The sequence below is a fragment of the Periplaneta americana genome, chromosome 16 (genome assembly GCF_040183065.1).
Source record: "Periplaneta americana isolate PAMFEO1 chromosome 16, P.americana_PAMFEO1_priV1, whole genome shotgun sequence".
Taxonomy (NCBI): Eukaryota; Metazoa; Arthropoda; class Insecta; order Blattodea; family Blattidae; genus Periplaneta; species Periplaneta americana.
Genome location: NC_091132.1, coordinates 87,468,486 through 87,495,658, shown reverse-complemented (window position 1 = coordinate 87,495,658; position 27,173 = coordinate 87,468,486). Strand labels below are relative to the sequence as shown.

Sequence of the window (27,173 nt, the reverse complement as noted above, 5' to 3'; positions counted from 1 at the left end):
TACTGAATTAAAAAAAATTCCTTGCTCAAACAAGTTGGGTCATCAGAGAAGTATTAACAATCAGAAAATTAAACAAGGTAAAAGCTTATTTACAATCATTGTAATTTATTTAATTAATTTAATTCATGATACGAGGGGGATCCAGGAAATAACGACCGTTCGCGCATACCTGCCGCACAACTGACTCCCCTTCCTTTTTGAAGGTCAACTGGCTTCCTTTACATGTGTTCTCATAATGTTGTGAGTACTGGTTGCAACAAGTCGCCATTGTGCATTTTGTGTTACTTCAAAATGAACGACGTGATTGATAATCCCGCCGACTGTGAGGTGAGGAGTGTGATTCGACTTTTGAATGCCCGACATTTGAAACCTGCAGAAATTTACCGGCAATTGAAGGAAGTGTATGGTGATACTGTAATGATTGAAAGAAATGTGAGAAAATGGTGCGAAATGTTCAACAATGGGCGAACAAATGTCCACGATGAAACTCGACCCAGACGCCCATCACTCATCACAGAAGACCTGAAGACTAAAGTGAACGACAGAATCTTGCAAGACAGGCGCACATCACTCGACGAATTGCATATTGCCTTTCCTGACATTTCTCGTTCTTTGCTTGGTGAAATTGTGTCGCAACATCTTGGCTATCACAAAATATGTGCATGATGGGTTCCACAGCAACTGAGTGACCAACACAAAACTCAGAGAATGGCCTCAGCATTGACATTCTTGATGCGATATCACACAGATGGAGACGCCTTTCTTGATCAAATTGTGACTGGTGATGAGACCTGGGTGTCTCACAACACCCCAGAGACCAAGCGCCAATCACGTCAGTGGCATCATCCCTCATCACCCAAGAAACCGAGAAAATTCAAACAGACTCTCTCAACACAAAAAGTCATGGCTACTGTCTTTTGGGATCGCACAGGTGTTCTTTTGCTGGATTTCATGCCAAAAGGCACTACAATCAATGCAAATCGTTATTGTGAGACTTTACGAAAACTACGGCGAGCCATCCAAAACAAGAGGCGAGGAATGCTTTCGAGAGGGGTTGTGCTTCTTCATGACAACGCCCGCCCGCACACTGCTGCTTCAACTCGAGAATTGCTGGATCAATTCGGTTGGGAAATCTTTGATCATCCGCCCTATAGTCCAGACCTTGCTCCTAGCGATTTTCACCTTTTCACTAAGCTGAAAGACTTTCTGGGTGGTACGCATTTTGGAAGTGATGAAGAGTTGAAGAAGACAGTGAACATCTGGCTTAATGAACTGGCAGCAGAGGAGTATAACACGGGAATTCTAAAGCTAGTGAACAGATACGACAAATGTTTAAATGTAGGTGGTGATTATGTAGAGAAGTAAAGGAAGCTTCAGTTATGTAACAGACTTTGTTTTTTCAAATGAATATTTTTTTTTTATTATTACAACAAAACGGTCGTTATTTCCTGGATCCCCCTCGTAATAGTTGTATCAATTTTATTGTATGAAGACTAACAAATTACCTTATTATATAACATACTGAAAAAAGCGTCATGTCAAGTACCAAGTTAGTCTATTATGTCCTGCTTTTATATGGAAAATCCTGCTTTTTCAGCAAAATGTCGTGCTTTTAAATTTTTCATCTGGGAACTCTACTCTCAAGTATACTAGAATTTTTTATGGCATAAACTGCTCTCAACACTTTTGCAGTTTCACAGTTCACAGAATATGATGATGATAATTAATGGTTTAAAATTTCGCACATTAATTTTTTTCCAAAGAAAGCATACGCAGGTTGTACATTAGTTTATCAGCTACAGATTTGTTTGTTCTGATATAACTCAGACAATACCACAGATATGTCGAACATGTTCATGTAATAGCTTGTTATGAAACCTCAAAATAAGCCTTGGAATGGGTGAATCAAGAAATGCATATAGAGTGTTAGTTGGGAGACCGGTGGGAAAAAGAACTTTGGGATGGCCGAGACGTAGATAGGAGGATAATATTAAAATGGATTTGAGGGAGGTGGGACATGATTGTAGAGACTGGATTAATCTTACTCAGGATAGGGACCAATGGCGGGCTTATGTGAGGGCGACAATGAACCTCCGGGTTCCTTAAAAGCCATAAGTAAGTTCATCTTGTACAATCATATGGTTCTGATTCATCATATATTATTTGTGTTACTGTGAAGTTATTTTTAGAATCTAGTTGCCACATATCGTAAAATTTTCAAACCAGATTTCATACAAATGCATATTTGCTGACAAATAATGAAATAATCTGGAAGATTTATTTCGTATAAAATACAGGAAATAATCACAACGTAATTAAAAACAAAAAAGTACCGAACACAAAGCATTTTATTATTGAAATTGTATGTTAGTTTATATTTATATTACATTAATAGTGCAGATTGTCTCGTAAGATAGAAGCCTCAAATTTCCGCCACCCTAAGAGCCTAATGGGATAGCTTTGCTTATATTTCCACACTGTATCTTTCAGTGACCCTGTCATCAACTCTAATTCTAATGAAAGATCCAGTGTACAACGTCTTCTTGAGAAATTAATTTTGGAAGAAGATCAGTTTGATGTCCACGACATTCTGCCTAACACCATGCCAGATCCAGCATCACTTCAACTCAAGTCAGACTATGCTTGTCCGGTGGGACAAGTCGTAATGGCTCCTGATTGTGGTAAGTTGCCATTGCACTTTTATACTTTTCTCCCAAGTTAATGTACGGTATTAAAAAAAAAAAAGCTTCCAATGGTTTCAAAAATGGTAGACTAAGACCAATCTGATAATGTTGAAATTCCATTTTTTAAATGAGTAACTTATAAGACGAAATTCATTATGCAGTCGGTCTGGGTATCGTAGTTGGTATAGTACTGGCCTTCAGTGCTCGAGGTTGCAGATTCGACCCCGGTCCAGGTCGATGGCATTTTAGTGTGCTTAAATGCGACAGGATCATGTCAGTAGATTTACTGGCATGTAAACGAACTCCTGCAGGACAAAATTCTGGCACACCAGTAACACTGATATAACCTCTGCAGTTGCGAGCACACATGATAGGACACTGACAGAGTAATTATAATATAGTTTCTACTTTTAGATATCTATTAGGGGCTTGCCAGATGCTTGTAGTTCAGTAGCGTCTGTATATAGACGATACAAAGGTTGTTTTGAGAACTTGCTTACAATATCATTAGATTTATTATTATTATTATTATTATTATTGTTATTATTATTATTATTATTATTATTATTATTATTAATTCAAATTTATTTATTTAATACATTACACTTGAACTACATTAGGCATTGCAGCCCGAAAGAGCAGAAGCTCGTGCTCGGGCGCAGCTCAGATCAGTTATATAAAATATATCACAAAATTAAGAGAGTTCATTGAGCACAATAACATTAATATATAGTAAAATACATACAGCAAGTAATAATACATACAAATAGAAAATACAAAAGTACGTGAGTATATGAGTATCAATTTTTAACTCAGCTTAAAATAAATACAAAACAATTAAATAATTAATCTAATTTGTTTCCTAAATCTATGTGTGTTAAGTGTACTTAGTTCAGGGTAAGCTCTAATTAATGTATTATATATTCTAGGTCCAAAATTTCTGCTGTGTATTGTTCTTTTATATACTGCAAACTTAGTCTCTAAGATAGAACCCTAGTTTCACTACCCTTCCTATGGAAGATTTTCTTTGGATTTTTTGTGCTAAAAGTCAGTCATCCTTCATCAGTAATTCACTAGAGAAGATACAAGTATTTTACATAATTATAGGTGACGTTTGTTTGATATGGATTTGTTTCTATAAGAAATTCTGTGTACCATTCCTTATGGTGAACAGGAGAAGAGTTCGGGGCAGAAGAAGATATCAGATGATAGACGATATTAAGATATATGGATCTTATATGGAATCTAAGAAAAAGGCAGAAAATAGGAAAGACTGGAGAATGCTGGATTTGCAGTGAAAGACCTACCCTTGAGAAGAGCACTATGAATGAATGAATAATTTATCTTCAATATATAAAAAATTAGAGATATAACATTAACATATTATATTATGTAATTACTCAGTTATGAAAGATCTTATCAGAGGATATAAAGTGTCTTGAGAATCAAGAGATAACAAATATATCAAATGAAGGCATTAGACAGCAATAATATTACATTCTACTTTCGGGATAGAATTTCTGAGTATTTTTATCATTAAATTGTCTACATTATCATTACTTTATAATGCAATAAAATTTTCAAGACACATTCCCTTGTTTCTTTCCAGTGCCGTGCGCCGTGGGAACTTACTATCGTCAAGAAACTCAAACATGTGAACCTTGCCCTCTTGGAAGTTACCAGAGTGAATCTGGTCAGTTGCAGTGTACAGTCTGTCCATTTATCGCAGGTCGGCAAGGTGTCACCATTGCTCCTGGAGCCAGGAGTGCAAATGATTGTAAAGGTGAAGTCACAATTTGTATATCTATAGACATGAAATCAAATTTAATGCTTAGAGAATTGTGAAAACTGAATTCTAAAACCTTATGTTACAGAGCGTTGTCCAGCAGGCAAGTACTTTGACGATGAAGCTGGTTTATGCAGGAGCTGCGGTCATGGTTTCTACCAACCAAATGAAGGCAGTTTCAGCTGCTTACTTTGTGGGCTCGGCAAGACAACTAGAGCCACAGAAGCTGTATCACTAGAGGTAATATTGCTAACGTAACAATATTTTATCAGTAATCATACAGTAATACAGTAGTTGGCAAATGTAATACATTTAGTACAAGTAGAATGCTACTTCCCAACCTCCACCCTCTAGTTCATTCACCTGCATTGCCAGGTTTAGCATACAAGATGAGTGAGCTAGGTAGCTTTGTTGCGATCACTGTAGAACAGCTGAAGGTATAAAATGGCGGCCACTGCAGTAATACAATGTTAAAATCCGGAACATATTCCATTGTAAATCTGAAAACAGGAACTTACAATTAATTATTTTTAATTAATTTCGAATATGAAATGGCTGTTTTTCTGCTGCTCTTTTTCATTTTCTTCCCTTTTTTTTCTTTCTTCTATGTCATATCTCCTTTTATCTTTTTCCTTTTTCTGTTCTTCTTTCATCCCTCTTCATTCCATGTATTCTTTTCTCTTCATCCATCTCATACTTATTTTCTGCTACTTCTCTGTCCTTTACTTCAACTATAGTACTGGTGGTACTACTACTACTATTACTACTACTACTACTACTGTTATTACTGCTACTACTACTATTACTACTGTTACTACTACTACTACTGTTATTACTACTACTACTACTACAGTACTGTTACTACTACTACTACTACTACTACTACTACTACTATTGTTACTACTACTGTTACTAATACTACTACTACAGTACTGTTACTGCTACTATTACTACTACTACTACTACTACTACTACAGTACTGTTACTACTACTACTACCACCATCACCACCACCATTACTAAAGTCGTTAGCAGTTGGGAAGCCAGTTGTCTGCTATATGCGCAGTAGCATTTATGACATGTGACGTCACAAGCTTATACTCTAGAACCAATCAGTATTGGTCAGTAATAACTAAGTGCTTCCCGAGTTCGTTTGTTCACGTGTGAGTGTTTCAATACAAGGAATAAGTTAAACTAACATATACTGTGTGTCTGTAAGATAAATAAATAGAAGGGGAAGCAGGCAGGGGAAATAGTGTTTAAGGTGTAAAGGTGTTTTAAAAATGTTGTCGAGCAGAATGCTGCCAGCCATCATAGTGCTGGCTGCAACGTTGCCAATGCGCAAGAAACAACTGCAGAAGCATGTGGTGTGGGTTTGCAAACCGCACAAAGAATTGTTAGTGAGGGAAATAGGGTTTGTTTGATGCCATGCTCACAGTAATCAACAACTAAGATCATTATTGTCTTTTGAGAATTTAAATTCTCTTCTGAGCTGCTTGTATTGCATGCATGTGTTAAGTCCAATGTGGCAATGTTGTACACTGCCTTGCTCCCTCTATCTGCCTCTCTTGGTGTAAACGTTAGCAGACGACCACCTTCCCAGCTGCTGTCAACTGTATTGAACTTCAAACTTAAAATTATATGGAGAAAAAGTATTTTGTAATTTCGCTAAAGTGCCATAATGTAATATATTGATAAATTAAAGCTTCATTATATTAGAGATGACACAGTTAATTTATATCTTATTTGTCAAATAGAAAACAAAAAGTACAAAAATAAATATACCAAACAGTTACGAAGTTACTCACTCAGAATTTAGAAATATTCAACATGGAGTTCTCAAGGGATCAATTTTAGGTCCATTGTTGTTTCTAGTTTAGCCTCAACCATAAATATTATTGCAGATAATATAATTTACAAATGGTACAATGTTAAATCTAACGAATGATTGATTTTTTTTTTTTTTTACAATTCATTTTTGTATTTTCAGATATGCCTAGTAATATAATAAAATATATATAAATTTCAATCATAAGACACATCTGTTTTGCAAATGTTTATTTGCTATATGAATATGGAATATATTAACGTTTTCGCCTTATTGGGCATCATCAGATATAATAAAATATGTAATCTGAACCTTGATCAAATTGAGCAAATAACAAATGAGCAATGTATTATACATGGTGTTGGATCTTCATGAGCTTTATGTATAAAAGTATAAATAAAGTGAAGGATAATTAATTTCAATGTGATGCAAACTTTTAAAATTGAAATTGAAATGGATTGTGTATGCATATAACTCATGTTACGGTATGAATACTAATTAATCAATTAGAATTATATGATTTATCAATGATGTTAAAAATTATGAATAAAATGAATATATTAGCTTCAAAATTAAAATTCACATTGTTCGAAGAATGTCTTAGGGTACTATATACAATATTGATGTTGTGTTGTGACTGATGGATCTTATGTTGTCGATTGGTTGTAATTATACATGTAGAATTTCAATCATGTACTGAAAAACAAAGGTGAGGGGAATCAAAGTTGTAAATCGTATTAGTTGTACTTGATATAAGCATTAATTAATAGTCGAAATAGAGAAGATGTAAAGTTATTTATTTTAGAGATGGATGTAATAAATTGTTATAAGATTACTTACGTATACGTTCGCTTGTGAACTGAATGTTATCTGACATTGATACAAATAGTGGTTATTATTGATCATTTAGATCTAAAATATTCATCTGATTTTAATAACATACAGATTCTGTGTGTAATCAAAGTTTATCAGGGACTGTATATGTGAAGATGATTTCTGTAAAAATAAGAAAATGTTAATTTTACTATTTTATCTCAATCTGTTTAAACAGTTTTAAGAACGAGGGAAAAAATATGAGAATTATTAAGTAATTATTAAGAAACAAATGCAAATTTGGGAATACTAAGAGTTTGTTATAATATTAATAACGGTTTTCGATTGCTTACATATGTATATGTCTTGATGTTTGTAGAAGTGTGTTGGTAGTTTGAAGTGAACTAAAGACTGGGTGATCGTATATGTTCAGCTGTGTAGTGGCGCAGTGATTTTAAAGGGAACTATTTGAACGGCGTATCATGGTCGTTTGTGATGTGGATGGGTCTACTTTAAATTGTGTAAAGCGGATTTCTAAAGTTTAATAAATTTTCATTAATTATATTTTTATATTTATTGTGGTAATATGCAATGAAAAATTCTTCAGCTGCATTTATGAAATTATTATTATTGTAAGTTTTTAGGATACTTAATGTGTTCTGACGGCCTAATTCGTGTCCTGTATTAATTGTGCCGCGTATTTTGATTTTTCTCTATTGTTCTTAAAGTCATTGACATGTTCCTTATATCTTGTTTTTATGTTACGTTTGGTCTGGCCTATGTATTTCTTTTCGCATGTGTGACATTTGAGCATATATATACCTTTACTATTTAATTTATCTTTAGTGTTTATTGTATTATGGATATTGTTATTTAATTTATTATTTGTTTTAAATGCTATATTTATATTTTCTTTATTGGAAAAGTTTTTTAATTTATTAGATATGTATTTGTTGTAGGTGAGTGTTGACCAAAATTTTGTTTTTTTATTGTTGGATCTTACTAAGGTCGTGGCTGTCTGTCGTTGTATGTTGTTTTCTTTTTTCCGAATTAGTTTCCGAATGAGAGTTTTACTGTATCCATTTTCGTTTGCGATGTCTAATATTCTTTGCACTTCTTTTTTGTATTTGTTTTTGGATAATGGTAATTGTGTTAATCTATTTGTTAGGTAATTAAACATGCTTTGTTTTTGGTTTTGGGGATGTGTTGAATCTGCAGGTATACTATGTGTTGTGTGTGTTGGTTTTCTGTAGATATCATAACTCACTTCAAATTTATGTTTTATTATTTTTAGATCTAAAAATGGTATAGAATTATTCATTTCATGTTCAACTGTAAATTTTAGATTTTTGTGTAATTTATTAAATGAGTCGAGAATGGAATTATCTGTTGACGTATTTTCATAAATTATGATTGTATCATCTACATACCTATAGTATGATTTAATGTTATGTTTATTTAAAATTTCGTTGATTTTGTTATCTTCTATGTTTTGTAAGAAGATTTCGGTAAGAGTTCCTGATAGGGGGTTGCCCATAGCTAGGCCGATGTTTTGTTTATATATTTTCTGATTAAATGTGAAATAATTTTGGGAAGTGACGGTATTTAACAATCGTATTATTTGTTGAATTTTAGTTTCTGGTATTTGTAAATTATGTAGTTTTTCTGTAATAATGAGTATGGTTTCTTGAATTGGACATTCTTCGAACAATGTGAATTTTAATTTTTAAGCTAATATATTCACTTTATTCATAATTTTTTAACATCATTGATAAATCGTATAATTCTAATTGATTAATTTGTATTCATACTGTAACATGAGTTATATGTATACACAATCAATTTCAATTTCAATTTTAAAAGTTTACATCACATTGAAATTAATTATCCTTCATTTTATTTATACTTTTATACATAAAGCTCATGAAGATCCAACACCATGTATAATACATTGCTCATTTGTTATTTGCTCAATTTGATCAAGGTTCAGATTACATATTTTATTATATCTGATGATGCCCAATAAGGCGAAAACATTAATATATTCCATATTCATATAGCAAATAAACATTTGCAAAACAGATGTGTCTTATGATTGAAATTTATATATATTTTATTAACGAATGATTGGTTTAGTGCTAATAAACTTGTGTAATCAAATTTAGTACACATAATAGTGCTCAGTTTTCCAACAGTAGTAGATTAAATGAAATTGATCTCAAGGAATCTATTAGCACAAAATTCGTTGTTTGGAATCAGATAATCACTTGAACTGCAAAACAGACATAGAATAGATTATTCCTGCCACCACAGAAGTCCAGTGTGTAGAGTGCTGGACTCGTAATCCTGTGGACCCCCTTCAATTCGCAATATTCCCCAATTTATGACTTATGTTGGGCAAGCCCGTGGTTCAAGTTACACGGGTTTTCTCCAAGAGTTCAAGTTTTTCTGTGGCAACCGAAAAAAATCTCTATCATGATCTCATTTCATCGCAGGAAGAGCTTAGACCAGCCTTCTATGGCATACCCTGGTCAATGACTCTGGAAGGTCCTGCAATCTTACCTAGCTTTTAAGTTATTTCTGGGAAATTAATAATAAATTATTTAATTTACATACATATTGTCGATTATTTACTTTCATATCCTGTGTCTAATTTTAAGGAATGTCGAGATGAATGTGGTTCTGGAAGGCAATTGGGAGTAGAGGGTAAATGTGAACCATGTCCACGAGGAACATACAGAACAATGGGTGTCCAAGCAGCTTGTCAAGGTTGTCCAACTGGCCGCACTACACACAGACCTGGTGCTGCAACTGTGGAGGAATGTACTTTGCCTGTGTGTCAGCCTGGAACCTTCTTGAATGGCACGCAGAACAGCTGTATACCTTGCAAGAAGGGCACATACCAACCAGATCCACAGCAAACTACTTGCATATCCTGTCCACCCAACACCAGCACTAAGGGCACATCTGCGGTAAGAACTAAAGTTATATTTGTGATATTTATAATTAGTGTTCAGAATTACATGCACTAAAAATTCCAAAAATATACACCAGAAATAAAGACTTGGTACCATAATTGGACCACATTTGGAAGAAAGGAACTAACAATGCACTTTAAAGTTAAATCTGAGTGATAAGTTCACAAGAAAATATAACTGCATACTTATTGCTTTAACCAAAAGTGTATTGTACGAAGTATCTTTGATTAACCACTTCCCTGATTAACCCGAGTTAACTCGGGTTGCTAACTTCTGACAAAATTTATTAACCCAAGTTAACTCGTTTGAGTCCCATCTTCGTTGCTAAGGATTATTATCCCGAATATATATGTTTCCATCCAGAGGGACAAGAACATTACCCTCAGGTTGAAGGATAAAAAAGATGTGGTGCTTCTTAGCACAATACACAGCGCTGAGATGGTCGTCATCAAGGATGATTTGAAGCCGAAAATGGTGGTCGACTATAACAACTCAATGGGAGGAGTCGACAAAGTAGACCAGCACTTGGCAGCTTATCCTGCCCCGCGAAATAGTGGAAAGCGATATTATAAAAATATCTTCTTTCATCTTCTCGAGTTGGCCTTGTGGAATTCCTACGTTTTGTATACGATATCTGAAGGCAGGAAGACACCCTTGGACTATCGAATGGTGGTAATTCGTAAGATTTTCGAAAAATACACCCCGAATGTCCTATCACTCAAGGCAGGATGGCCAGGAAAATCGCCCAACCCACTTCGGCTTACAGGTAGACATTCTCCAGAAGTTATTCCACGAACTCTGAAGAAGAACAACCAACCAGACAGTGTTTCATGCGAGAGACTCAAAATACAATCAAATTCGACACAAGAGCAGATACTACTGTCCGGAATGCAATCTGCCACTGTGTGTAATACCCTGCTTTCGAGTCTATCACACGACAAGCAACATTTAATGCCTTGATAAAGCACTGGTATTGTACCTCATAAAATAATCCATAAAAAAACATAAGTTGGTAATTAGTTCAGGAGAAAATCAAAGTGGGACAACTACCAGAGCTGGAATCAAAGTGCACGAGATAACTCGGGATAATAATTCAGGTATGAATGTATGTCTATTTCACAGTGATATTTTAGGTATGTAAGAAAATTACTGATGTACAGTGATTCTGTAATATTAAATGACCTCTATACGAAAATAAAAAAAATGATACTTTTTTTCACAAAACTGGTAAAATATATAGTAAGGAAAGAGATTAAAAATGGATCCTTGGAAATATTTAAGTATTGAAACATTAAATTTGTTTGTGGGTGATTCCGTTCTGCAGAATGCGTACAGTACCAATTGTGGTATAGGCTTTCGCAAAACTCAAAATACTATTGACATAATGGGAAATGTTCAAATTATATAGTTTCAAAAAGAAAACAATCTAATTTCTTAGTATTAATTCAGTTAAAATCATTTTTGCAGGGAAAAACCTCATTGTCCGTTATGGATTTATAGAATTTGAGAAACAGGAATCTTTTCCAAATTCTCTATAACTACCTATTTATTCTGTCAGTGAAAACATACTTCTTAGCAAAGAGTTGTATTTCCTCGCATTGACCTAACACAATCAGATTCTTCTTTGCCATTTTCGCTCAAAAGAAAGTAATTTCCAGTACGTTTGACATTTTGTATAGCAATCAATAAAGCTCAAGATCAGACATTAGATCAAGTAGGTAGGCAATTATTTACCAGAATCTGAATTGTCATGGACAGCTTTATGTCGCACTATCCCGAGCAAAGTGTTGAAAGACCTGAAGGTTGAAAGAGAATCAAAGGGCAAGTGCACAGCAAATGTCATATAGAAAGAAGTTCTATGAGTTTGTACAAATGAATGCTGCATAGCAGCACGAGTTCTCTAGTAATTTATTCTCTTTAATGAAAACTTTACTACGCGCCCAATTAAATCTGCATCCAGAAAGAATATGAATCACCGTTCCCTCTCCCTCTGGCTTTTGTGACCTATGAGTAAATACTAAGCCGATAAAGAGGTGTTCACTGTTCGTGCCAGCGAGTTGTATGAGATAGTGGTGAATAATAGAAGGTGCTGAAAGTGTTGTACCCATATAAATACTGTGAAAGTGTTACTGTAAGTTCACAGGGCTAACGGCTTCGAAACTGGGTACCTGGTTATAATGAAGTGCACTGGTAGCAATTTAAAACATGGGGGCATGAGATAGTTACTCTGCCTGCCATAAAAATTCACTTCAATTAAATCGCCAAGGTAAAAAGAAAAATTATGCACAATATTTCTTACATACATTATATATATTACCTCACTCATTGCATTATCTCTCGTAACATGACCTCACTCACAGACAAAACAGTAGGTTGTATACTAACAAGAGCAATATTAGAACTACTAGCACTCATCTCTTGCATTCACGAGATGCAAATTTAACTTGGGGACGTAATACATACACATATAGCATCAACTGAAATTTTAACAAAATAAATACAATTTTATCAAAATATAATCTTTCTTTCTTTTGAAAAGAAGTTTAAACTTTCAGCTTTACATTACTGTAAGTTGAGATATTATTGAGACTTTTGTAAATGATTAAATACAGTATATACTAGTACGTATCTGTTGGTGATTTGATCAGTCTAGAGTCCATTTCATAAGATAAAGGTTCTCGTTATTTTTGGTTGTTTATTGATGGAAGTAAATCTGGAAATGGTTCAAATTTGACGCTTCTTTTCCTATTTCGCTTGCTGTCTTGGAAAAATCTTGAAGATTGAAACTGAGGAAACATAGATTCAGATCTAAGACCTAAAATTAAATTTATTTGTCTCTTACAGACAAGCAAATCGGAATGCAGCAATCCGTGTGAGAGTGGACCAGGTATGCACTGTGATCCTAACGCTTACTGCTTATTGAGTCCTGAAACAAATGACTTCAGATGCGAATGCAAACCAGGATACAATGCCACAGGATATATATGTAAAGGTAAGAACTTTTATGAAAGACAGCATCTGGTTTAGTGACACCATTCATTTCCGTTTATGATAAATGTGAAATAACCTTAACTTTTTTTTTTCACAGATATGTGCATTGGTTATTGTGACAATGAAGGAACTTGTATTAAGGACTCTAGAGGCCAGCCATCTTGCCGCTGTGTTGGCAGTTTCACAGGAAAACACTGTCAAGAGAAGTCAGAGTTTGCATACATTGCTGGTGGTATTGCTGGAGCTGTTATCTTCATCATCATCATTGTACTGCTTGTCTGGATGATCTGTGTTAGGTTGGTTTTAATATTTCCTGTCTTGAGTGATTAATTTTTTTTTTTTACTTATTTCTGATTAAACAATATTTAGGTATAGCTGGTTTAGGTGGCAATTTTTAACATGATTTTCTTTGGACCTATTGCTTTCTCTACTTTAAAAACAAGCTGAGTGCTTATTAATGAAGAATATCGTATATTTCAATAATTTTGAACTCCTTCCTTGAATTTGGTTTATCTAAGAATATAATACAATAATAACGCAATTATGACATTTCGTTGAAGAAAATTCTTGTTTATTCCTAATGAAGACGCAAATTAAAAAAAAAAATGTAAATCTGATAGAGAAGAAATTAGCAGATAGCGTACTTAATTTAAGAAGAATACAAATTGTTGGTCAAAATTCAATTACTCATACAGTAACAAGATTAATTGCACGATGCTCCTTTATAAAGAAAACATTAAGGGTGCTATTCATAGACATTTCACTAGCCCGCGCTACGAGCGTGCTAAACTATAGTCGCGACGCTGTTATTCCTGGTGTGACTCCTCCTCTTTGCTTACGTCTTAGGAAGTGAAGGCTCTATAAAGCCTAGGTAGGTAGTATCGTTCGCCATTTTTGTTCTTTCGTTGCCGAGCTACCATACGAGGAATCTATTTGCCACACCGTTAAACATTATCATATCATAGCTCCTATGATAATAAATCAAATGCACTGTAATTCAGCAAATAATTGAGTGGCAAATAACGTCGTGTGCTTTCTGCGAAGGCCAACGAAAGAGCCAAAATGGCGGGCGATTATATTAAGTATTTATCGAGCCTTAAGAAATGAATAACATCATCAGCAAATCACGAATCACAAGACGCACATGTTTAAATGTAGCCGACCTGCAACGCGATTGGCTGCCGGAAATAAGTGCGACGGGACTATAGCCCTGACCATTGACTGGTTACTTGTACAGGATTCATATCATATCATATCGCTAACACTGGTTTATGAATACGAAAAACGTTAGTTTGCTGATCATCCACCGGAAGCCAGTGCTAAGAATGTCTATGAATACGGCCCCAATTCTATTTCAGTAATGTTATAAAGATACAGTATAGGTAATATTAAGCACAGATTGCAAATATTTTCTCTATTTCAACATTAGTGCTGGCTTAGGAAGTTTTATTTTAATGTTATTTCTGTTTATATCTTATTTATTATCCAGTAAGGGAAATCCCATTTCATGCGAAGATAGTACGGTATATTAGTGTTAAATGTTAAGCCTATTTGGCATGGCATGGCTTTTTTAAGAGCTGAACTCAGAACGCTCCTTGTACTTATGCTTAATTTGGCCCATTATGCGCCCTATATATACAGTGACAGTATAGTTAAATAGATGGCCTGGGTGACATGAATCCGACCCTGACAGGTGGCCATCTTGTTTCACCCCTTTCAGAGCCAGGTCCCATTCTCAGACGAATAGCCTAATAAGCCCCAGAGTCTAGAGCCCCAAACCTTTCCTATATCAGTATCGCAAACTTGTACTATCCCCCCCCCCCTCCAAGACTTCACCTCAGCCTATTTTTAACTATGATAAATGAAAGATGGAGATTGTTGGTGGAATGATACAGGAAAACGAGAGTACCCCAAAAAATCCCTCTGCAACGTTTGCTTTGTCCACCACAGATTCCATAATAACCTGACTGGGGATCGAACTAGGGGTACCTGGATGGAACACCAGCACACTAACACTAGATGTGGCGTTAAATGTTGACAATCACCATCTTATAAAATTGAATTTAAATTAGAACACAATGAAACACGAATATTTAATGTTATAAAAGTATTTTACAGTCAAATCAATACATGCTCTGCAGCTTTGAATAAATTTTGTTTGTAAATGATGTGAACAACTTGAATGACACTTACAACTTATTTACAAATGGCTTTCAAGGAACCCGCAGGTTCATTGCCACTCTCACATAAGCCGGCTTTCGGTCCCTATTCTGTGCAAGATTAATCCAGTCTCTATCATCATATCCCACCTCCCTTAAATCCATTTTAATATTATCCTCCCATATATGTCTCGGCCTCCCCAAAGGTCTTTTTCCCTCCGGCCTCCCAACTAATACTCTATATGCATTTCTGGATTCGCCCATACATGCTATATACCCTGCCCATCTCAAACATACTTGAATGACACTTCTAAAATAAATAAGTCAGTTGGTGTACAGTATTTTTAAATTCACAGTGAATAGGTAGTGTCAAGTAGTGATATTATTTATTATCCTTCCCTTTATAATGATAGTCAAACAGAATATGCTCCCCAATTTGATTATAATTTCCACAACATGGACAGTTTGCATTGCCTTTAATATAGAATCTTTGGAGGTACTCCCCAAATTTACCATGTTCTGTAAGGAATTGTGACAGCATAAAGTTAGAAAGTAATATGTTACAGCATTTTTTTCTGGTGAAGACTGAAGGAAAGAATAAGTTCTTTTGTTAACGAATCTTTGTGCAATTTATCCAGTATTCCATTTTTTGTGTAATGTAGTTTTTCATTTGATTCTTGAAGAATGATATTGAGCATAAATTGTATGAAAGTGTTGATTTGAATCTGCCGATTTTGCCATTATCATTTTATGATATTATTCATACACCAGTATAACGTCGTACCCAAGGCAAGCAGATATGATTTTTGTTTTCTAATAGTAGATTTATAATCTCGAAAGCAATAAGATTTAAATTAAATTTTTCGTCGACAACTTGTAAAGTTGCTTGATTGTAGATACAGGCACTAGTAACATTTGCGTTACAACACTTCATGACTTTTTGTATTGCAAGCAGTTTCGCCTAGAATACCGAGCAACGTAGGGAGAGCTTGAAAAAGGCTGCAGCAATTTCTGAGGATCATTTGTACACCACAAAACCACATCCAACGTCAATGGCTTTGAAGGAAGAGTCTTCTGAACGCGAACGTAAACGAAAAAACAATATTGGAACGTGTAAATATTGAAGATTAAAATGATTATCATATTAAACATTTTTTATTATCTATATTTTTAATAACTATAACTTAAAATTTAGGGTGCGGTAGCATTGCGGTTAAGGCATTGAAGTACAAACCGGAGGGTTACGTGTTCGATTCCCAATGGAATTTACTCGGCCTTTAACAGAAATGAGAATCTGGAGTATTTTCTTGGGGGTAGAAGTGGCAGCATACTTACGACATTAGGAGTGGGAAAAAAATGTCAATTACTATCTACAACTATGACTACAGTCTTCACAAAATTATTTTATACACAAAAGGAACCAATACCAATTACTGGTATATGTCAGGATGCAATAATAATCTGCTTAATGTGGTTACTTATATTTAGGAAGGAAACTGGAAGATAAAATTGTATGTTATATAGTGGAAAACACATACAGTATGTATTTAACCTAATTACAGGTACAATGAATTCAATGAAACTAACACTGCAATTTCATTTTTCATTTCATTTTTGGTTTTTTTAACAATAACATGTTAAGATATTTGTTAAAGGTACGAGATACAAATGGAAAACAAGAAACATATTTACAGTGAATTATTTTATCTCTTAACTAGGTCATCACGTAGGAAAGAACCAAAGAAGATTCTCACTGCAGCCACAGAACAAAATGGATCTCAGGTCAACTTTTACTATGGAGCACCAACACCATATGCAGAATCTATTGCTCCCTCTCATCACTCAACATACGCACATTATTATGATGATGAGGAAGATGGCTGGGAAATGCCAAACTTTTACAACGAAACTTATATGAAAGGTAAGTTAATATTCTAACAAGTGAAGAAAGTAGTCTGAATGATCTGAGTTAATTATGTGCTTACTTCTAAGCATAGTCGGCAGAGTATTCCGTTATGAAATGAAAGACAAGTGTGTCTATCCTAATGCACATAAGATGTTCAAATAACTTCAATAAAATTTTCTTTCTTAGAATATACAATAGAAATCTAATACATATCCTAAGGAAACATAATTAAATTTTCAGTAAAAATTTCTCACACAGTGGAACCATCATATCTCACCAGTTAGTTGAGATGAAGACATACCACTTACAAAAAAAAAAAATTGAAATATAATTTTTTAAAATAAAACATTAATTTCAAGGACTACAGAAAAAGTGAATTCTGTTTTTTTTTTTTTTTCAGTTATTACTTACTCAAGAAGTTTGTACTAATATTATTCATTGTTTAAGTTAATGAACGCAAAAATTACAGTCAACTCTGGATATAGTGAACCTCTACTGACTTGTACATTTCGTTCACTATATCCAAGGTTCACTAAATCCGAAGTGTATCTCCCCTAACCTTAGGGTTAAATGACAGAATGAATGAAATTGTGAACAAGAAAATAAAATACTATACGGTGATTAAAATATTTCATTTTATTTTTGTGGAATGGATTACACTGTATACTGTTACTCAAGTTGGTTTACTTAAACTATACTGTCGACTCACGTCTGCTTGCGAAAGACCACATTCAATGTCACTTATAATATTTGCCTTATCTTCAAAGAAAACACTTTACAATTCGACATTTTTATACAGTACATTCAATGTTGGAACACTAGAAACAGACTGATCAGGTAGAAATGACAAACGCTGTTATGGTGTGACTGTGTACTAAGTCTTGAAATTTCCCGGGTCACTAAATGGAAACTGGGAGGGGGTTGATGGAGTTTGAAAGTCATCGGAATCTAACCTTCATTTATGCTCTGGAGATAATGTCCGTCCCCTTTTAATAAAAGAAGGCAATTTCATTTTCCGTTATTTCGATGATATCTGTCACAATGGAAATGTTTCTGAGAATAAAAGGCAACCCTTCGACGGTGGAGGATTAGGAATAACAGTAGAGTAGTTGCCTGAGAACAGGATGGCAAACCTTCGATGGTGGAGTGAGGCAAGGTCGTCACAGATTGCCTGGATTTTCAGTACAGTTCATTGCCTAGAAGTCACTAACCCTACTATGTCCTTTGACTAAAGGAGTAAGAAACTTAGGATGTTGTTCTTAACACATTCTTTCAATTTTATACAAGAAGGTCTGACTTCATATAAGAATTTGTCAGGATACAACTCTTGTAACTTCAATTTTTAAGGTTCACTATAACTGAAGCGAGGGTTCACTATAAACGGAAATATTAATGTACTTTTTAATGTATGCGGGTTGGGACAAACCATTTGGGTTCACTATAGCCGAATATTCAGTATAACCGAGTTCACTATATCCAAAGTTGACTGTATAATTTATTTTTTCACTCCAATTCAGAATGTCGTAATTTAAATATTTTGAGAATGTAGTATAATTATTGTCTCACTTGAACAGCCACCTTGAAAATAATTTAATGGAATGCTCTGTAGACTTACATGAAATATTTTCATCTACAGAATAATAGAAGAAAAAGAAATACACTCGCTTAACAACACAGCTTCAGAAGTTTTCAACAGGTTTGTAGTAAAAATAACTTCAATAATAAAACTGGATCACATTATTATTATTATTATTATTATTATTATTATTATTATTATTATTATTATTATTATTATTATTATTATTATTATTTTCCTCTTACACAGTTTCTTTCTGATCTGTCATAAATAATTATTCTTAACAAGAGACTGATTTCTTAACTAAACTAGCTTTATCACTTATATCCCAGCAGTAATGTTTGAATTCTATTAACCCATTAACATTTTATATGGTATAATAATTAAGTTTAAGAATAATTTCAAACTATGTTTTCGTTAACATATTTTAAAAAGCAAAAGTAACTAAATATGCACTCTTTGTCTTCTAAAATGCGTAGCAATACATGGGGACTAAAATAATGTACAGGATAACTAAAAAAATTACGTATTGAATTTAAATAAATGCATCAAGACAAAATTTAACAGCATTCTTTCCATAATACCTGTATTTTTTAAAATAATTATCTCGTAATCTCATTGAGAGATATAAGAAGTTTACAGTTTTTAATGTACTAACGAACAAAAAGTAAAATTTTTTGTGAGTTAACGTATGGTACCTAATAAATGTGTGCTAAAAATCATAAATTGAAAAATTAAACTGTAAACTTCAAGTACATGAAACTAGTTTCTACCAATCACAGATTTGAACACTGAGTACTTTCTTGGCAGATACTCAGCTTTACAAAAACAACAGTACATTCTTCAACCCACAGCCTTCCTGTTAGCTACACTGCACTCAGACGGAATGAAGTATGCTTCTGCAACGCAAGCAAGTAAACATGCTTTGTCTTTTGAAATGCCCAGTCACCAAGTTTTAGCTTCATAAAATCATTTTTGCTGTCTTTCTGAAACTAGTTGCAGACCTTGACGTTGCTTGGTGACTTGTCTGTGCAGTTCCACAATAGACATGGTTGGGTATAATAATTATAGGAAGCTTCACTCACATGCAATTTTCCTCTTTCCTTAATAATTCACAGTTATACTTTCGACTTCTTTGTATAGAAATACAGGCACATTTATCCAAATATTTTCATTAGTTCTAGATCGTATTCTAAGCACTTCGAACAACCACGTAATAATTCACGTATCTTGAATAAGTAGCATGTACTATAATGTGTGTAGAAGGATATGTATAATATTGTAGTTGAAATATTTCTTAATTGCACCTTATGTTACGGCACAGAATTATACTCATTTTATAGTACGAGTTATTTAAAAACCTGCATGTAAGTAAATAGTATTTATTTTCTGGCGAAACAAATCATTTCTGTGGATTTTAAAATGTGGATTTTATTGCAAGAATTAGAGTGCTAGGGAGGAATTCTATCAATGAAGAATATTTATGATAATGGTGTGCTGCCAGAAAATAATAACTTTGAAAATAACAGTACACAGCCCTAAAATGTTATGTCATGATGTGTCAATGAAAATATTTTTATTTCACGAGTACATAAACTATTTATTGTCGTGTAATTTATGTCTGAAGTCAATGACGACAACTTTAAGAAAAGCATGGAAGTATGTCTGTTTTAATTAACTTGTGGTGGCCAGGTAGCTCAGTTAATAGAGTAACTGGTTATAGACTAGAACGTGCAGGGTTCAATCTCGAGTGGTGATGGGATTTTCTCGTTGCCAAAATTTCCAGAACGGCCCCAAGGTTCACTCAGCCTCCTATCAAATTGAGTACCATGTCTTTCCCTGGGGTAAAAAGTTATTCGGAGCATGGTGCTGACCATACCACCTCATTCTAATGCTGAGGCCAAGAAGTCATGGAGCTCTACCTCCATGCCTCTCAAGCATCTTCATGGCGTATTTAGTGGATACCTTTTTAATTAATTTGTGCATTTTGGTTCGGCATGCTTTAGACTTTCTTTGAGTTAAGGCTTACATTCAATGCTTTGAGAAGATTTTTTAATGTATATTAATAATTTATTTCACTTTCAGTATATTTCTTCACTGTCTGTCACTATTTTCTTACTTTGTACAGATTAGAAAGACAACTTTATTGAAAGATATTTTTCTGTAATTAATTTTATATATATCAGTATTATTTATTTTGTTATTCTGATTACGTAAGTTCAGGAAGAAGTTAACACCAAATAATGAAGATGGATATTGAACAACTTTTGTCATACGGTTGACCAGTTGTGTTGGATGAATATGTTGATACTTATTTTCTAATTTGTAATGATAACAGTGAATAATTCGGTTGAGAAGCTTTTGTCATCTAGTCTTCTGTCAAAAAATCTGAAAGTTAGAATTTATAAAACAGTTAAATTACCGGTTGTTCTGTATGGTTGTGAAACTTGGACTCTCACTTTGAGAGAGGAACAGAGATTAAGGGTGTTTGAGAATAAGGTTCTTAGGAAAATATTTGGGGCTAAGAGGGATGAAGTTACAGGAGAATGGAGGAAGTTACACAACACAGAGCTGCACGCATTGTATACTTCACCTGACATAATTAGGACCATAAAATCCAGACGTTTGAGATGGGCAGGACATGTAGCACATATGGGCGAATCCAGAAATGCATATAGAGTGTTAGTTGGGAGGTCGGAGGGCAAAAGACCTTTGGGGAGGCCGAGACGTAGATGGGAAGATAATATTAAAATGGATTTGAGGGAGATAGGATATGATGGTAGAGACTGGATTAATCTTGCTCAGGATAGGGACCAATGGCAGGCTTATGTGAGGGCGGCAATGAACCTCCGGGTTCCTTAAAAGCCAGTAAGTAAGTAAGTAAGTAAGTAACAGTGAATAATTAATAACGAAAACAAATCTAATACAGTTTTGTGTAAAAAAAAAAAAGTTCCAGAACGAAATTCTGATTGTTCCTCCCCAAGTGAATGACATTTTTTTAGTTTCTTTTTTCCTTATTTTAAACTAATTTTATTTTTGTACATTTCCATATCAGAACCACTGGCATCAAAGAATTAACTAACAACAGTTACTTACAAATGGCTTTTAAGGAATCCGAAGGTTCATTGCCACCCTCACATAAGCCCGCCATCGGTCCCTATCCTGTGCAAGATTAATCCAGTCTCTATCATCATATCCCACCTCCCTCAAATCCATTTTAATATTATCCTCCCATCTACGTCTCGGCCTCCCCAAAGGTCTTTTTCCCTCCGGTCTCCCAACTAACACTCTATATGCATTTCTGGATTCGCCCATACGTGCTACATGCCCTGCCCATCTCATACGTCTGGATTTAATGTTCCTAATTATGTCAGGTGAAGAATACAATGCGTGCAGTTCTGCGTTGTGTAACTTTCTCCATTCTCCTGTAACTTCATCCCGCTTAGCCCCAAATATTTTCCTAAGCACCTTATTCTCAAACACCCTTAACCTATGTTCCTCTCTCAGAGTGAGAGTCCAAGTTTCACAACCATACAGAATAACCGGTAATATAACTGTTTTATAAATTCTAACTTTCAGATTTTTTGACAGCAGACTAGATGATAAAAGCTTCTCAACCGAATAATAACACGCATTTCCCATATTTATTCTGCGTTTAATTTCCTCCCGAGTGTCATTTATATTAACTAACAACAGTTATCATACAGAATCCAATTTCATCATGTAAAGTTCACTGGACTGGCAATTCTTATTTTTACAACCATTTTAATCATATTGCAAATGTATACTTCAAAATCATACTTTTATTTCCACATTTTAGAGAGTCTGCACAATGGGGGCAAAATGAACAGTCTAGCACGCTCCAATGCAAGCATCTATGGCAACAAGGAAGACCTCTATGACAGACTAAAGCGCCATGCTTACCCAGGAAAGAAAGGTATTGTCAAGGCTCTTTTGTTTCACCCCATATCTAGTGTCGCGTGTCTGTTCCATCAAGATAACAAGGTGTGATTAAGATAAGGAACTTAATTTTTGTGATTTTGTGAGATATTAATGTTTGGTGTGAAATCTTTCAATTACATAATCGGAAAATAATCACTTAAACTTTTAGTCTCAGTAAAGAATCTGATTTTTCTTTTAATTTCACTAAGAGTTAGTGAAAATAATTCGAATAAGGAATCTATCACTTACCCATTAATATGAATCTTTAACCCATGTAACTTAACTTCATTACATCTCTAAGTGAATTTATATAATTCTCATTCTGGAAGCACAGCACATCGGACTTAAACCATAGCAATAACATCACAAATTATGTTTGTAAGTTAGTCGGAATTACAGCAGTGGCGACTAATAGAACTTTATCGTAGGAGAGTTGAGATTTATGCAAATTATATCATCTACATGTAACACTTTAAATAGAAGCATTACAAAACTTTAGCCCAACATTCCAGTAAAATCATTAACGAAAGTATGGTATGCAAATGTTTTACCTGAGTAATAGATTATGAACACGCAGTTACATTATTTTACTTATCATCTCATTATCCTTTTATATAAAATTTGTTTTCTTTCTGTACAGTTTGCAAATTTTAATCATAGCTGTTTCAAGGAACATTCAGTATGTTCATATGCCAAATGCTAAAAAGTAGAGATAAGTGTCTAAACATTCCTCATCGATAAAGTTTTTGATTTGCTGCCCTGGAAAAACTGCAGCCGATAGTTAATGACATTTTTTGTTTGTTGAGATAAATTTTTCTTAAAATTACTTCAAGGGCTACAGCCTTACGACATTATGAACGAACTCCACTGGGTAAAAAGAGATGCTAGGGGGAGAAAAGTTTCCCGGCAAAAAAATGCAATCTTTCAGAAATTCACGTTTTGCTTAGAGATTCTTTACACTGAAAGTAGTGATGTTAATTCATTGTGCTTCCTTGTCAATCTCTGACCACGAAATCTCTCATTTCTAATTTTTGCTTGTGTTCAAATTGACATTTTTAATTTTATAGTTAATTTTTAGAAAATTAGCAAATGAAATGAATGAAAGTGGCATCTTGGATGTTTAATTTTAGTCAGGTTTATTTCATGATATCCCATGCAGTAGCGTCGAAGTCATCATGCATGAACTCTAGTTATGGAATGAGTGCTAATTTGAGATCTCATAGGGAAGGAAATTTCTGATGAAATTTCGTTCAGTGTATGAGACCGGTGCCATCCAGCATCATGATGAATTTGGGGAGCTGTGCTAAGTAGCAAAATCCGTTTTCAAAAACCTGATACAATGCCTACAAGGATCATTGTGCTGCTCACACATTACCTTTGCATTAGTTGGACGATCGTTCACCACTACTGGGACATGTGGGCGTGAGTCCAGGAGCCGGCCTTGGCCCTTCATGGGTTATCACATCATGGATTGCTTATTAATTTATTTCATCATGATAATAGAAAAATAATACAGAATTTTGCAGAAATTAAAAACCTCAATTTTCAGTAGAAGAATTTTGTCTGTCATATTCTCTTTCTTCACAGAACAGTTCAGGAATCTTCAGAATCGAAATAATTTATAATTTTAAGCCCTTCAAGCTGTCCTGCCTTTGAAGGTTTATTGTATTCTACGTCTTTCTACTTTATTCATTACTTTGTGAGTCTCACAAAACCTCCTTCAGAGATATCTGCAGTATTAATTGCGATATTGACCACCTCTGTGGTGTAGGGGTCAGCATGCTGGTCTCTTATGCAGAGGGCCCGGGTTCGATTCCAGGTCGGGTTGAATTTCCTGGTTGAGGTTTTTCAGGGTTTTTCCTCAAGCGTAAGGCAAATGCCAGGAAATTCGGGCCACAACATCCCTGAATATCACTGGTTTCATTCATTACCGCAATCATATTCATAACAAATCAGTCATACAGATACAGTAATCATCTAGTTCACAACATTAGAACCTGTCTCAACAATACTACACAGTCCTTCAGATTTCAACCAAAAGATTAACTCGCGATAGTCCACACCTGTGGAGTAATGGTCAGCGCGTCTGGCTGCGAAATCAGGTGGCCTGGGTTCGAATCCCGGTCGGGGCAAGTTACCTGGTTGAGGTTTTTCCGGGGTTTTCCCTCAACCCAATACGAGCAAATGCTGGGTAACTTTCGGTGCTGGACCCCGGACTCATTTCACCGGCATTATCACCTTCATATCATTCAGACGCTAAATAACCTAGATGTTGATACAGCGTCATAAAATAACCCAATTAAAAAAATTAACTCGCGATATGACCAAAGATGTTAAAGCAAGTATAAATAACAGCGATTGGGGGGGGGGGAAATTTATTTGAAGAAAAAAAGAAAAAAAACAGTCTTTCATGATTCAAACTCGGATGACAAAGAAATAAGGCGTAATATTTTGGATAAGATGTTAATTGAAACCGTACACTGAACAATGCAGGTTCTGGAACTGCAACTGGGGCCAAAACAAATAACTGATCTTCTCTCTTCAAAAAAAGCTACTTTTATGTCGGTTTTTTATCTTAGTCTTATAAAATATTAAGCTGAAAAATAGTAGTTGCATTAGTACTGAAAAAGTAATTAAATTGCATTATTTCGACATCATAAACCAAGTTATATAAGCCATTAGCCTGATGATGACGACAGAAAAAAAAATTAAATGAAAAAAATATATATATTAAATCGATGGTGCTGGTCTTCAAAATCTGAATTATTAAACTACAATGAAGCACCAAAAAAATTTATTATGCCAGGCAGAAAAGCAACCTAAGCTCCATGTTGTAACAGTCGCAATGCTGACTAGTTATAAAAATAAAATATCTTTCATTCTGATTTAGTATTCAATATTGGAATGTATATATGACCAGCCTCATGGTCTAGTGGTCAGAGCTTCTGGCTATAGTTCATGTGGTCCCGGGTTCGATTCCCGGTTAGAGCACAGGAATTTTTCCTTAAAGGGGATTATTCCTATGTTCGTCCATGGTCTGGAATTTAGGTTAAGTTTAGATTTAAGACCTCTCCTGGCACTACATTATCATAATCATCCTATCACATCATCGGGGTGATGTAACTCCGCCTTCCAGGCGCCCCAACCTCAGAAGTGGGTTACAATTAAGCCACAGCCAGAAGAGAAGACCAGAAATGTCGAAAGACAACCTGGTGGCATTGGATAAAAGAAAAAATATTGGAATGTATTCATAAACTTTTGGATACCAACCAAATTCTTCTCTTAAACAAAATATAAATGATAGAGAGTAGTATGGAAACATCATCGTCTAAATCCAATAAGATTGCATGTGGATGAGGCAGTTAATGGAAACAACATGAACAAGATGAGTTTTGGAACAGGCACATTAGTGGATTAGAAGTTTTTCGGAACAGTCTTAGATTTTTAACATTTAAAATAAAAGGGCTATATCGTAGTTTGCAAACTCATGTGTCAATAGAATGATAGAGAAAAGGGAGTAGAATCAGAAACTACTGCTAAAAATTTCCTAAAGTGGATAAGACGGATTTTGGAATGTGTGCCTCATATGAATTTTGTTAAACTTGAAAATAAATTTTTTATGCATATTGATTAATTGCTATCTTTTCAGATAAGAGTGACAGTGACAGCGAAGGCCAGTGAGATCTTAAGAACCAATGAAGATGACAAGGATCTTTATTCTGGTCATTAAAATGCTCAAGCAACTTTATTATAAGATATGGACCTAATGTGGATATTTTAACTACAATTCTGTGTACAACAGTACCGCGACTAGGCTGATTGCCAAAATCGAGTTTTATTAGGACCTGTTTGGACCAATATAGGTGGCATTAACAGTGTTCAAAAGTGCAGTGAAAACAATGAAAACTCTGTCTTTGCAGTTGGTCTATCATTACAGTGTGAAAATTAGGGAGTGACTATGCTATTACTTTGTATCTTTTAATATAATATTACTTGCATAAAATATTTTGATACTTTATGTTTATTTTCATAGGTGTCATTTGTGATGCCTTGTCAAATATAATTTTAATATTTAACTGAGAATTTGGTTCTATTAAGTAAATCTGTGTGTGTATGTGAAAGAATGTGTGATTCCGAGAAATGTAAACAAGTTGACTGTACCTTTTATATTTGCACAAGATTTGAGTGGTATGTTATATATACATGTTGTCTTCCATAGAGTGTTTTTGTAAAAAAAAGATATGTATCATACTTTAAGTACAGTATTCAATTTCATCATCCACAAAATCCAACAATGTGAGTAACCAGTTTTGAATATATATAGTCAAGAACTTAGATTACTTTGGAGATGGTTTTAGGAACAAATACAAATTGACTTTATACAGTATTAAGACTGCAGAAAAAAAGATTATAATTAGCACATTAATGTGGGAAGAATGTAGATTAATATGTATAAAATGCAACACTGTCCAGTTCTTGAGTATAGCAGTTAGCATAGGCTAACATTAATA

At 34.4% G+C, this 27,173-nt stretch overlaps 1 protein-coding gene across 6 annotated transcripts in view; it reads left to right on the top strand.

Moving 5' to 3' along the window:
* The window catches only part of uif (sushi, von Willebrand factor type A, EGF and pentraxin domain-containing protein uif), a 431,448-nt gene extending 404,529 nt beyond the window's left edge, over positions 1-26,919 (top strand). For 2 of the 6 annotated variants that reach the window (XM_069812500.1, XM_069812499.1), the window contains 9 exons: positions 2,491-2,681; positions 4,294-4,467; positions 4,559-4,710; positions 9,771-10,082; positions 12,933-13,080; positions 13,177-13,375; positions 16,957-17,159; positions 22,541-22,657; positions 26,312-26,407. In XM_069812500.1, coding sequence (XP_069668601.1) covers positions 2,491-2,681; positions 4,294-4,467; positions 4,559-4,710; positions 9,771-10,082; positions 12,933-13,080; positions 13,177-13,375; positions 16,957-17,159; positions 22,541-22,657; positions 26,312-26,343 — 1,528 coding nt within the window. In that variant the 3' untranslated portion in view covers positions 26,344-26,407. Of the gene's footprint in view, positions 1-2,490; positions 2,682-4,293; positions 4,468-4,558; positions 4,711-9,770; positions 10,083-12,932; positions 13,081-13,176; positions 13,376-16,956; positions 17,160-18,780; positions 18,845-19,530; positions 19,635-22,540; positions 22,658-26,311 lie in introns of those variants that run through there. The other 4 variants (XR_011329718.1, XR_011329717.1, XR_011329716.1 and 1 more) reach the window with 4 other exon arrangements.
* The last annotated feature ends 254 nt before the right edge of the window (positions 26,920-27,173 follow it).